This window comes from Abramis brama (assembly GCF_963993115.1).
Source record: "Abramis brama genome assembly, chromosome: 10".
In the NCBI taxonomy this organism is placed as follows: Eukaryota; Metazoa; Chordata; class Actinopteri; order Cypriniformes; family Leuciscidae; genus Abramis; species Abramis brama.
In genome coordinates this window covers 41,892,346-41,905,696 of record NC_139972.1, presented here as the reverse complement: position 1 = coordinate 41,905,696, position 13,351 = coordinate 41,892,346, and the positions used below count along the sequence as shown (strand labels likewise).

Here is a 13,351-nt window from a genome sequence, read left to right as displayed (position 1 = left end):
GCGCTGCCAGTGAGAGCGAAACTAAAAATCACCAAATAAACTTGACGCGCCTTACATGTCTAATAACAAGCAAAAACTGTGTTGAAATGAATCTGACGTGCAAGTAAAAATGTAGGCTATCTGTCTTACAACGTTTTTCTACTTTACCACAGTAAAGAATGTGAATATAATAGGCCTAATTAAAAGCGAACCAAGGAAAAAACGTTTATAATCCCCTTCGAAAATCGAGACGTAAGTGAAGATTTGGGGGAAAAAACGAGATTCCATGCAGGGATGAGTCACGATTTTTGAATATTCGATTAGTTTATTTAATTAGAATTATATAATATCAAATAGGTTGTGTAATTATTCTCTAAAATAAAATCTCCATGTTTTTGGTGCTAATGCGGTGGTGACGCGTTCATATAATTACGTTCTGTAATAAGGTCCTGTGTCCTGAATGTTCAAGGACAAAGTTTTTGCACTACCCTCCTAAGTTGCACTTCAGTAAATGTGTAGAAGATGTTCACAGATTTAATGTGACATTTGAAGTGAGTTGAGCAATATATCGCAGAATCAAATCGCAATACTTGCTGTATCGCAATATGTTAAGAATCGCAATAATATTGAATCGTGGCCAAAATCAATTCAAACCAAATCAACCCGTCAATTTTTTGCCAATTCCCACCCTTAGTCAAAACATTTATTCCGATTTGAAGCTTTAAGACATTTAAGCGCGCACATCAACCCGATCATGTTTAGCGTTCATGTAAACACTACATTCAGATTCATCAATCGGAATGAATTCAGTCTGATTGAAACAAAAGTTGTGCATGTAAACATGATTTGTGTATTTCTAGGAGCCCAGTAGTAATTGAAGACTTTAGGAGACTGCACATAAACTGTGTGTGATGTTTGATGAATCCTGTCTTCTGCAGCGAGTTAAGTCGCTCTCCTCAGATCGTGAGCTATGTGGGCACTCAGGTGACTGTCAGACGGGCGGACGGCTCTCTGGTGTGCACCGCAGTGTCCCCGTACCCGACCTTACTGCACGAGTACACCGGCAGCGCCCGCTGGGAGGACGGCCTCCGCATCTGCCGCTTCGCTAAGGTCAGTGGAGCAGGGAGTGCTCTGTTGTGTGAGGGAAACAGATACAGATAGAGAAAATACTGCAGCCATGAGGTCTTCAGCCCTGCTCCTGGAGCCACACTGTCCTGCAAAGTTATATCCAACATGCTTCAGCTCACACCAGTGTGATTTTCAAGTGTCCCTGAAGAGCTTGATGAGCTGGTTCAGATGTGTTTGATTAGGGCTGGAGCTGAACTCTGCAAGACAGTAGCCACGTTTCCATTACCCTTCAAATTGCGCAAATTAAAATTGCGAATTGAAAATACGGCCAATGGAAACACGTCATTTTCGCAAAAACTCCCATTTATCGCTAAAATGTTTTTACGCTGGCATGAGGGGGTTTTTCAGGCAATTCGAAAAAGGAATATTTCTCGAAACTGCAATGGAAACAGTTTTTGCACATTTACAGGTCAGCTGACGTAGATGACGCGTGTGTTTGGACAGAATACGAGACAGAGCTCTTTATTAAATTCATAATAGACAGGAGAATTGCAGGAATACTGGATTCTAAACCTCAAATAAATGCCACAATCAAGACCTCGGAGCAGATATGAGGGAGAAACACCCAGAAACACCTCATACGAGTCTCTCCCAGTTTTAGTTGCATAACATCGGTTAATGGAAACGCCGTCATTTTGCAATAGTTTTTTCTCGACATTTAGAAAAAATCGCAAAAGTTTTGCGCAAATCTGTAATGGAAACGCGCCTAGTGTGGCTGTGTCTCAATCAGCTCCCTAGTTCAGTAGTCAGGGCACTGATCAGGGAGTCATTAATCTTAAAGTCTCCCTGTAGTCAATCATTTTATCCCTTAAAACTCATCTCTGATCACCAAAATGACATTTAAGCATTTTCTCCTTGAAAAAAAATGTATTCATGCCTTAAAATAGCCTGAATGTAACTCGACACCCTTGCCTCATTTAGTATACGCGGTTCTATGAATATGAATATGAGCCCCGCCTCCACTCAGAGATCCACTGGTTGATGATCACACGTTGATCTGATTGGTTACAAGGTAGTTTGTGACGTCAGAAACACCAGCGATTTCAAAGCGTGTTTTTGAGACTGTCTTTGGTTCACTGCAGTTTTAAGGAGAAAATACTCAGCAATGGTGTCGACTTATGAATTTACACATGGTTTGTCTTAAAGCGTATTAAAAACACCACATATAAACAACATTAAAAGCTGGATTTTCACCACAGGGGGACTTTAAGGGCTGTCTCAACTACAAAATCTACCAGTGCACTGAAATGTTTGCTCCCTAAAAAGTCCCACAATGCACCGTGGAAACCAGGAAGCATCGATGCTCACTATGTTCCCTTAACAGAAGTTCTGAAGTGCAAAACTTAAACTCACTACACGTAATGACACGGAATAGATGTTTCTTGTTTTGACAATACTGACTTTTTATATCACATATACTTTTTGATTGGCTATTATTATTTTGTATAAAAAAATAAATAATAAAAAAAGTTCTTTGCTCTGATTTTCATAATTTCAGAAAACAATTTTGGTTTTACTGTCATGGTGCTCAACAGAATAACTGACTAAAGGAATGAATTCCTGTGAGCCTACAGTGTCAGAACGTGTGTACATGTGTGTGTGCGGACAGTAAAACCTAAAATCAGCTACAGCCAGCGCCCCCCACAAGGAAAACCGATCAATAACATACTAAATAGTGTTTTAATTAATATGTAAAATAGGTTTATGTGAGTTGTGTTGCTGTCTCTCTTACGGTTGTCATTTCTCCTCTCGTCTCTGTGCTCCCGAGGAGGAGGTATGTTTCTCTGTCTCTGTGTGTAACAGCAGTAGACGGCAACGGTTGTTCTGTCAGGAACTCAATAACACTGTGCTTGTGACATCACAACATGGTTGAGTCTCACCTTAATAAAACTAAAATTAAAACTAAAATAAAGCATTAAACGTTAAATGGCCGTGGAATAAAATGCTTAGTTGGTGACACTTTACAATAAAGTTAAATTTGTTACAAAAGTAAAACTTTTTTTACAGCATTTATTAAACTATCTTTGCTAAGCTATGTTAAAAATGTATTAGTATAGAAATTAACATGAACAGAATTTATTATAAGGTAGAGAACTGGTCACTGTCAATTTGTAATACCTACAGTAATGGTCAAACGTTTGGAATAAATAAGATTTATTAATGTTTCTGAAAGAGTCTCTTCTGCTCACCAGGGCTGCATTTAAAAATACACTACTAAAAATAGTGAAATATTATTCCAATGTAAATCAGCTGTTTTCTATGTGAATATATAGTAAAGTGTAATTTATTCCTGTGATCAAAGCTGAATTTTCAGCATCATTACTCCAGTCTTCAGTGTCACATGATCCTTTAGAAATCATTATAATATGATGATTTGCTGCTCAAGAAACATTTATGATTATTATCAGTGTTGAAAACGGTTGAGCTGCTTCATATGTTTGTGGAAACGTCTCGGGTTACAACTGTAACCCTCAGGGAACGAGGCGCTGCATCGAAAGAAGACACTTTGGGGAACACCTTCAGCGTGATGTGTCTGAAACCTGAATGGAACTAGTCCAATCTCGATTGGTGTTGCGTCATGACGTCACTCGTGACGTCGCTTGTGATGGCGATGCGGAAGCTATAAAAGGACGCCGGATCATAACAGCGTCAGCTTCTTATAGGTCAAAGCAAGTCATTATCAGGCATGCAGGAAGTGTGGCAAAGGGACGCAGCGTCTTGTTCCCTTCTCAGGGAACGAGGGTTACAGTTGTAACCCATCACGTTCCCTTTCGAGGGAACTCGCGCTGCGTCGAAAGGCGAACAAACTTTGGGGAACAAAATGCCTACTGCGCCACACTGACTAGTGTCTGTCCTTGTGTGAAGCAATCTGGCACAACTCAAGACGTGAGAACTTGTGAACCCGGTGTAGAGGGCAGATCCAGGCTATAGTATCTTATGAAGGTGTGTGGGGAGGCCCAGCCGGCGGCATCACAGACGTCTTTAAGGAAAACCCCTGTTAGCAGGGCCTTAGAGGATGCCACACCTCTAGTCAAGTGGGCTCTTATCAGGAGAGGCGAAGGCAAACTGATGACGTGATGGCTAGCAGGAAGGCTACTTTCAGGGCTAAACATTTCTCAGACATCTCGTCAATGAGTTCGAAGGGTGCCAGGGATAACCCTTCAAGAACCACTGCCAGGTCCCAGACGAAAACCCTGGCTTGGACAACAGGCCTCATCCTCCTAGCTCCACAAAGGGAACACACTATGAGTGGGTGTCTCCCCGTAGTGCCCTTCAAGGTTCAAGGTTCAAAGGTTTTATTTGTCACATACTCATATAAGATGGCAGTGAAATGTTTTTGTGACACACACTGTACTAATTACAGTGTGTGCCCCCCTCTGCCGACCACCTACGTATTGTTGGTTCGAACTGTTCGAACTAGAACATGATGGCCTCTGAGGCCCGGAAGGAAGTGTCTCAGAGCTAGAAACCATGCCAACATTTCCAGGCAATTGATGTGAAAGATGATGGTCCTTCCAAAGACCCTTGGTGTAGCGGCCCTCCATGACCGCTCCCCAGCCGCATCCATAGTCACTATCTTTCTCTGACATGGTGCTCCCAACACAGGGCCCTGGGACAGGAACCATGGTTTCTTCAGATGACCAAAGGACGAAGGCACCTGCGCATTACTTTGATCGTGCGAAATGAGTTCCCCCTCGGGGAAAACCCTCTGCTCCTGAGCCACCACTGTAGGGGCCTCATGTACAGCAGGCCAAAAGGTATTATATTAGACGCTGCTACAAGGACCCCCGAGGACCCCTTTAAAAAAAGTGTTTGACAGTTATGGTCTGGCCTAGCTTGAAACCGATGACTGTAGTCAAGAGGGTGTTTATACGAGCAGGAGACAACTGTGCCCGCATCGTAACTGAGTCCCATACCATCCCCAGAGATGTAGTTCTCTGTTGAGGAATTAGTGAACTCTTTTTTTGACATTGAGTCTCAGCCTCAAGCACCTCAGATGGCGTAGAACGACATCTCAATGCCGAACCGTCATCTCCTCTGACTATGCTAGAATGAGCCAGTCATCGATATAATTGAGGATCCGAATGCCCTGAAGTCTCAGTGGAGCTAGAGCAGCATCCATGCATTTCGCAAAGGTGCGAGGGGATAATGCTAGGCCATAGAAAAGAACCCGATATTGGTACGCCGTTCCCCCGAAGGCGAACCTCAGGAATCGTCTGTGATAGGGAAGGATGGATATATGGAAGCAAGCGTCTTTCAGATCTAAACCAGTCCTCGGACCTGATTTGACTCACGATAATAGGTATGGTTAACATCTTGAATTTGAATCTCCTCAGAGACCGATTTAATACCCAATAAGATCTATAATAGGACGTAACCCCCATCCGTTTTGGTCTGCGGTTGCAGGTGCGAGGAGCTGGCGGCTGGCTGGTGGGACTGCTTCCTGGCAGCAGGCCCTTGAGATCTGGAACGACGGTGGGGGATCAGATGTTTAAAAGCTACTGACTGTCGCTTCGCCTCCTGAAACCTCTCGACGACAGTATTGACTGCGTCGCTATAGAGGCCAGAAGGCGAAAGTGGGGCATCGAGGAGGAAGGCCCTGTCCTTCTCCCCAATGCCCGACAGGTTCAGCAACAGGTGTCTCTCCATGGCTACCAATGCTGCATTTAACGTCATCGAGGGCGACCTTCCCACTGTCATCCATTTCTTTCAGGAGGTCGGTCTGGTATGCCTGCATAATCCCCATCGTGTGCATGCTCCAGCCCGAACCGCCGCCACATATGCTTTGCCCACCAATGCTGATGTAGTATGGCAGGGTTTGGAGGGCAGCGCCGGAGCCTTAAGGGATGACGCAGCGTTGGGTGAAAGATACGATGCCAGTGTCTCTTCCACCCGCGGCATCACCCCATAGCCGTTCTCTTTCGAACCCAAAATAGACTAATATATATGGACGTTTGGGCTCGATAATCGTGATGAGAATGGCTTGTTCCACGATCTCGACACCTCAGTGTGGAGATCAGGGAAAAACGGGAGGCTCCGGCGCAAAGACTGTGACTTTACTTTTTTTCAACATTTCCTGCTTCTCTGATGGCCAAACGATGTTTAATTTGGCCACTGCTGTGGTCACAATCTCGAAGGCAGGAGAATGAGGTGCCGAGTCCTCAGATTCTTCTGCCTCGATGCCCAAAATATCTAAATCCTTGGATCCAGATAAATCAAGCATCGTGTCCTCGTCCTGGGCGGAAGAAGCCGCAGATCAAGCTTCCGTCTCCTGAACGGGACCGACAGAGCTGGCCGCTTGTGTCTCCCTCGCTCAAATAACACGGGCAAGGGGACGCACACTGTCTGAAAATCTTTTTACTTGCCATTATAACAATATCTGCTTGTGTAAACTGACAAACAACACCAAATAAGACAGACAAGACAACATAGAACGCTTGCTGAAGACCAGCTGAAGCTGTTATGATCCGCCGTCCTTTTATAGGTTCCGCATTGCCGTCACATGTGGTGTCACGAGTGACGTCATGACGCAACACCAATCGAGATTGGACTAGTTCCATACAGGCTTCAGACGCATCACGCTGAAGGCATTCCCCAAAGTGTCGTCTTTTGACGTAGCGCAAGTGCAAAAGAGGTCGTCTTTTACCTCGAAAGGGGACTGTGATCTTATGTTACAAAGTGACTTGTGTTACAAAATATTTCTCTTTCAAATAAAGTTTTTTATATATTCATCAAAGAATCATGAAAATTGTATTTTGATTTCCACAAAAATGTGAAGCAATTTGATATAATAACCATTATTAATAATGGAGCACCAACAATAATTGAGCAGCAATTACAATAATTTCTGAAGGATCATAAAAATAATCATAATTATTCCAAGCTTCTGACCGAACACTAATGAATTTATCTGTTAATTTATCTGACAAACTCTGCGGTGGCTGTTCTGCTAATTTACCCACAGTCACCTTCATTTATATAGTGCTTTTTACAAAGTTTGTTTATGCTGTACAGCAGATCTAGAAGAAAATAGTGTAATAGTCCAGCTGAAGTAAATTGGTGATGGTTCATCTGTGAGTGAGTGTGACTATCATCAGAGCTAAAGTGTAGAGTTGCAGCACTGGATGTGCCTGACGCTGTTCTCTCTCTCAGGATCAGGTGCTCTGGTCGTGTCTGGCAGGGCTGGCGATGGCCAATCGGGAGCTGAGCACAGCAGAAGTGGCGTATGCAGCCATTGGAGAGGTGAATCTGCTCACTACTGTGGGAGAACGTCTCGCATCAGAGGCTCTTTAACACTCGTCTCTGTCTCTACTAGATTGATAAGGTGCAGTACATCAACTTCATAAAGGATCTGCCGTCGAAGGACTCGTGCCTCGCACACATCCTGCTGTTCAGCGGACATGTGCAGGAGGCCGAGGCCAGTCTGCTGCAGGCCAACCTCACGTATCACGCCATCCAGATCCACATCAACCTCTACAACTGGGACAGGTGCGTGTGTGTATGAGAGTGTGTGTGAGAGTGTGTGTGAGGCCAGTCTGCTGCAGGCCAACCTCACGTATCACGCCATCCAGATCCACATCAACCTCTACAACTGGGACAGGTGCGTGTGTGTATGAGAGTGTGTGTGAGAGTGTGTGTGAGGCCAGTCTGCTGCAGGCCAACCTCACGTATCACGCCATCCAGATCCACATCAACCTCTACAACTGGGACAGGCGCGTGTGTGTGTGAGAGTGTGTGTGAGGCCAGTCTGCTGCAGACCAACCTCACCTATCACGCAATCCAGATCCACATCAACCTCTACAACTGGGACAGGTGTGTGTGTGTGTGTGTGTGTGTGTTAGGGGTGTCAAAATTAATCGTTTCTACGATGCATCGCGATGCAGACGAGGACGATTCGGTTTCGGTTCAGTAATAGACCATAACCGATTATAATGTACTGACGCTTTTCTGACGTCATTTGTTGCGTACGTGCTTTGTCGCGGTAGCATACAATGGCAGAGGGAGGTGAGACGCGAGTGCGAGAAAATAAAAAATGCTCCAACTACTTTAAAGCCGACATCTGGGCACATTTCGGCTTTTATGAACAACCTGGTAAGCACGACCTGCAGAAGACACGCGCTGTGTGCACTCATGTCACGCACAAATAGAATATGCAGGAGGTAATACCACTAACTTGATAAACCACGTTAGCCGTTTTCACCCCGAGCTGTTAACGCCTGGCAGAGTCTGACTGCTTTAGAGATGCGCGGATGAGCTCCAACGTCACCCGAATCCGCAGCCAAAAACAAATCATCCACCCGCCCAATAATTTTCTCTTATTTAAGTATACGCACCCGATGGTCAAATTACAATTATTCTGTGTTACGCGTGATTATAAATGGATGATCGTCACCTTCAACAGCGGATTCGGCGACGGTTGATTCGCGCATCTTTAACGGTAACATAATACACTGATTAATGAGCGCTGCTTTTAAATGAACATTTCTTTAAAACAATATTTATTTGACAGATTTCCTTTTCTTAATGGCATAAACAAGCTTTACTCCCTTGAAACTTGAACTGGAATGTCACTGTTTCTGTCACTGCGACTTCCCGAACAGGCGAGCACACGCACACACATGCGCGCACACATCACTTTTGAAGTAAAATTTTAAATTGAGGATGCGGTGCATCGCGATGCATCGTGATATCGAATTGAACTGAATCGATGACATGATAATCGTAATCGAACCGAACCGTGAGACCAGTGTCGGTTCACACCCCTAGTGTGTGTGTGTGTGTGTGTGTGTGTGTGTGTGTGAGAGTGTGTGTGAGGCCAGTCTGCTGCAGGCCAACCTGGCCAACCTATCGCGCCATCCAGATCCACATCAACCTCTACAACTGGGACAGGTATGTGTGTGTGTGTGTGTGTGTTTGAGAGTGAGAGTGTGTGTGAGGCCAGTCTGCTGCAGGCCAACCTCACCTATCGCGCCATCCAGATCCACATCAACCTCTACAACTGGGACAGGTATGTGTGTGTGTGTGTGTGTGTGTGTGTGTGTTTGAGAGTGAGAGTGTGTGTGAGGCCAGTCTGCTGCAGGCCAACCTCACCTATCGCGCCATCCAGATCCACATCAACCTCTACAACTGGGACAGGTGCACGCCGCCACTGATACGCGTCCACTCCGTGTAGGGAATTTTAACGATTCCTATTTAGATTCTGCTTATAGATTCCGATTCTTATCGATTCCTAATTTTGATTCCAATAAGTTAAAAAAAACTTAGATATCATTCACATTTAGTCTTATTGCAAAACATTTAAGTGTAGCTGAGTATCATGAGCAAAAAACAGGCTAAACATCACTCACGCAAGGAATGTTTGCCTGTGGTTTAAAAATACATTAGAAAATCAACTAGACTTAACTAATATACATTTCAAGCATTATTAAAGACAATAGACACTCAGTAATTAAAAAAGAACAAATAAAAAATTATCAATCACAGTGTTTTAAGATTTAAAGTTAATTTTCTCTTAGTCTTTTGTTGTTTGATTAGTGTTATTATAGAGACGGCAGCAGGAATATTAGGCTGCTGTCACTTTAAGAGCTGCACGGATCCAATACACTGATACACATGTGCCTGCAGCTCTGAAAACAGAGTCGTCTCTCGCTTGAATGGTTTAAAATCACATTAAAATCACTTTTTCTGTGAGTGCGTTTCATAACAAGTTTCCGGCCTCAAATATTTTCGATTCCCAAACCTAGGTCCGTGTGTGTGTGTGTGTGTGTGAGTGTGAGTGTGTCGTGCTCATGCATGTCTCTCTTCACAGGGCTCTGGAGTTGGCGGTGAAGTACAAAACCCACGTGGACACTGTCCTCGCTCACAGACGGAAGTTCCTGCAGGACTTCAGCAAACAGGAAACCAACAAGAGATTCCTGCAGTACTCTGAGGGAGTATGTTCACCTGCATGCTCTTATCTGTAGCACTGTTAAAACACACTCACACACACACACATACTCTCTTTCACACACACACACACACTCTCTCTCTTTCACACACACACACACTCACTCACTCACACTGTTTGTTGATGGGATTGAAGTCCTCACAGAGAATTCAGGTTTTTATTGTGTTTTATGTTGTAATGTTTCTTCATTCCTGCTTGTGCTCAGGTGGAAGTGGACTGGGAGAAGATCCAGGCTAAAATTGAAATGGAGTTTGCCAAAGAGCGGGAAAGAGCAGCCAGTTCATCCATCAGGAGCAGTGTGTCTGTTCGCCGCTAGACACACACACACCTCTAGTATAGTTCAGGTAAACTGAGGTCTGGATCCCAGCCAGCCATTACTGATCTACAGTACAGTCAGACTCTTCAACACTCACTGTTATATCTCAATTCTACACATCAGCCTATTAACAGGCATCATGTCTCGCTCGGCTGTTATTTATATCTTATTATCTCATGAAGATTTTGTATAGCATAAAAAGTTGTTTTTGTATATCAAAAGTTTGATTTATGTTGAAATAAAGCTCAGATTGTGAAAATCTAAATATAACCCAGAAAATTATTCCATGCACATTGAATCAGTGAAAGTAGAAAAAGTAGGGATGTCCTGAGCCGTAATTTTTTATCTGATCCGTATCAGCTATCCTTTATTTTACGTCTGCTGTCACGCAGGTGTCGTGCAGTAGGTGGCGCCATCTAGTGGGTTTGCCAACCGCCACTAAAAGGAAAAGATAATCTATAAAGCATCAAAACAGTGATGTCAGAGCTCAGTTCAGTTCTCAATAGTGTCAGTACAGTCAGTAATATTGTTGAATATTAAGTGTCCCCAACTATGCAAGAACCACTGGTGACAGAATGGAGAAAACCCTTGGGAGAAACGAGGCTCAGTCGCTCAGTTCTCCTCTGGCCACCGAACGAACACTGTGTGATTATGAGTCAGGCACCATCACAAGTCAGAGTTCACATCGGGATCAGTAGCATTCAAATATTCATCCAGCTCTTTCTGCTTAAAGAGCGATTCATCACACCAGTATGGAGATGAAGCTGGTCATAGCTTCTGTGCAGAGAACTTGTCTGGTTCTTGTGTCTCTGCTGAGGATCAGTGCAGATGTCATGTCGATGAGGCCTTCACAGGGGAGTGTCTAGTTGACACGGGCTCCTCTGACATTCAGGGCTGTTTACTATTGCCCTTTACTATTTTTTAGTAAAATCCACACGACTGGCACGAGAACCTGAGCAACATTGAAATCCTAATGCATGAGTATAATCTAAGTAAACAGTTAAATAGGACAATCAAATTGTAGATAAATTATATAAATCAGTGCTTCTCAAACCTGTCCTTGGATTCCCCCACCACTGCACATTCATAATCCTGCTGCACACTCATTTCGTCACGTACTTGAAAGCATGGACGTAGAATATTATCCACAGACGTTGAAGAGGAAGGCTAACCGCAAGCTAAGTAGAATAGAATACAATGAGGCATTTATATAGCGCTTTCATATGTACTACTGTACACCCAAAGCGCTTTACAATCATATCAGGGGATCTCCCCTCAACCAAGTGTGAGCGTAATGCTCTCAGTTCAGAGCATGACGTGGAGGCAGAAGCAAACTCAGCAGGGGACAGAGCTGACATCACAGGAGACATAAACGCCACAAACTCAGGTTCAGCATCCAAGCGGTCTTCAGCCAAAGTAGGCAAAGGCAGACGAGAAAGACGGTGGTGGTATTTTGAGCCCCAGGCTGGTAAATCACATTATAGTTAAAGCACAGTAACCGCGCTGCCCAGCTTGATCAACACCTTGGATGAGAAGAGCACAGTTAACATCGAGTGGTCCGTCCGCAGGAGGAATTTACGACTCCACAAGTAGGTTTACCACTTTTCAACGGCCCAGACACATGCAAGGGCTTCCTTTTCAATGGTCGAGTACTTGAGTACAGCAGGTGACAATGTCCGGGATGCAAAAGCGGCATTACGCTCAGTCTTATCCTCGTGAACCTTAGCAAGAACAGCGTCCAGACCGTAGTCAGACGCATCTGTAGGTACCACCGTAGGCAAATCTGGGTCGAACAATGAAAGTGCAAGGCTATGAATGAGCAACTTTTTTACAGCTTCAAAGCATTGCTGAGCCTCTTCCGACCAGACGAAATCTGAGCCCTGTCTGATGCAAGCACAGAGGTTAAACTACAGTGGCAAAGTGTACCACGATAGTAGCCCGATGAAAGAGTGGAGTTGAGGTGCATCTTTTGCAGCCGGTGCATGAAGAATAGCAGAAAGCTGATCCTCATAAGGTTAAATTACTTGTGCATTCACCGGATGGCCCAGGAAGTGCAGACTGGTTTTGTTGAACTGACACTTCGATTTGATTCAACTTCAGTCCAGCATCCTGTAACCGGCTTTGAGCGTGTGGTCATGTTCAGTTTGAGTACATCCCATGATAATGATATTGTCAAGGTGATTGGCAACATTCGGAAGTCAAAATTGGCACAATTCTGGACTGGTTCAGAATGAATTAATTTGTCTGCTATGTCTTTGCACAGTAGCTAGGTGTCACTAGTGAGCAATGCTGAATGAAGCTTCGAGTAATGAACCTTTGGCTGAAGCAATGGGCTGCGAGGTCTCAGTGGTTCAGGAAGCCTCATTTTGCCATCGCTACCAAATAGCATAACAGTTCAGCGCAGCAGCAGCAGGTGGAACGCTTCAGACTCTCCAACTCTTTTGTTCTCAACATACACATAACACAAACCACTACCGCCACCGACTGGCTGATATGCACAGAAGAACACAACACTGGCATACTTCATTGACGAAATCTTTCTCCAGATCAAACTCATATTTCTTTTGAAGCTTAGCTGTGGATGCACAAAGACCTTGCTGGGAAATGTCCAAATGTCTCTTGAAGAGTCCGATATGACTCTATTTGCCGACTCTATTTCGGCAACAAGTCGGTCAATTACGGTGACGAACACAGCTGAATTACTTCTGAGTGGACTGTCCAGCTGTCACGTGTTCTGTAGGATCATCTGCATGTTTTTTCTTTTCTTTTTCGTTGTCTCTGTGTGTCCATTGTCCACCGTTGCAACACTGTTGGAGACATATTTTTAGCCTCATTCTCAACGGCGTCAAATGAATCACGTAAGCTTGCCACATAACCCCTCAATGAACCGACCAAATCAACAGCAGTACACAAATCCAAATCAGCTGCCTGAAGAGCAGTGCTTGCTCCCTGGAATCGTTGGAGTATGTTATTCTACAAAA

The 13,351-nt window shown here is 44.3% G+C and overlaps 1 protein-coding gene across 1 annotated transcript in view; it reads left to right on the top strand.

Annotated features, from left to right (window-relative positions):
• ift80 (intraflagellar transport 80 homolog (Chlamydomonas)) overlaps positions 1–10,629 on the top strand; it is a 47,631-nt gene extending 37,002 nt beyond the window's left edge. Inside the window, exons 16-20 of the mRNA XM_084127613.1 lie at positions 918–1,089; positions 7,261–7,350; positions 7,424–7,596; positions 9,917–10,040; positions 10,260–10,629. Of these exons, the coding sequence (XP_083983739.1) occupies positions 918–1,089; positions 7,261–7,350; positions 7,424–7,596; positions 9,917–10,040; positions 10,260–10,370 (670 nt within the window). The 3' untranslated portion in view covers positions 10,371–10,629. The remainder of the gene's footprint in view (positions 1–917; positions 1,090–7,260; positions 7,351–7,423; positions 7,597–9,916; positions 10,041–10,259) is intronic.
• The last annotated feature ends 2,722 nt before the right edge of the window (positions 10,630–13,351 follow it).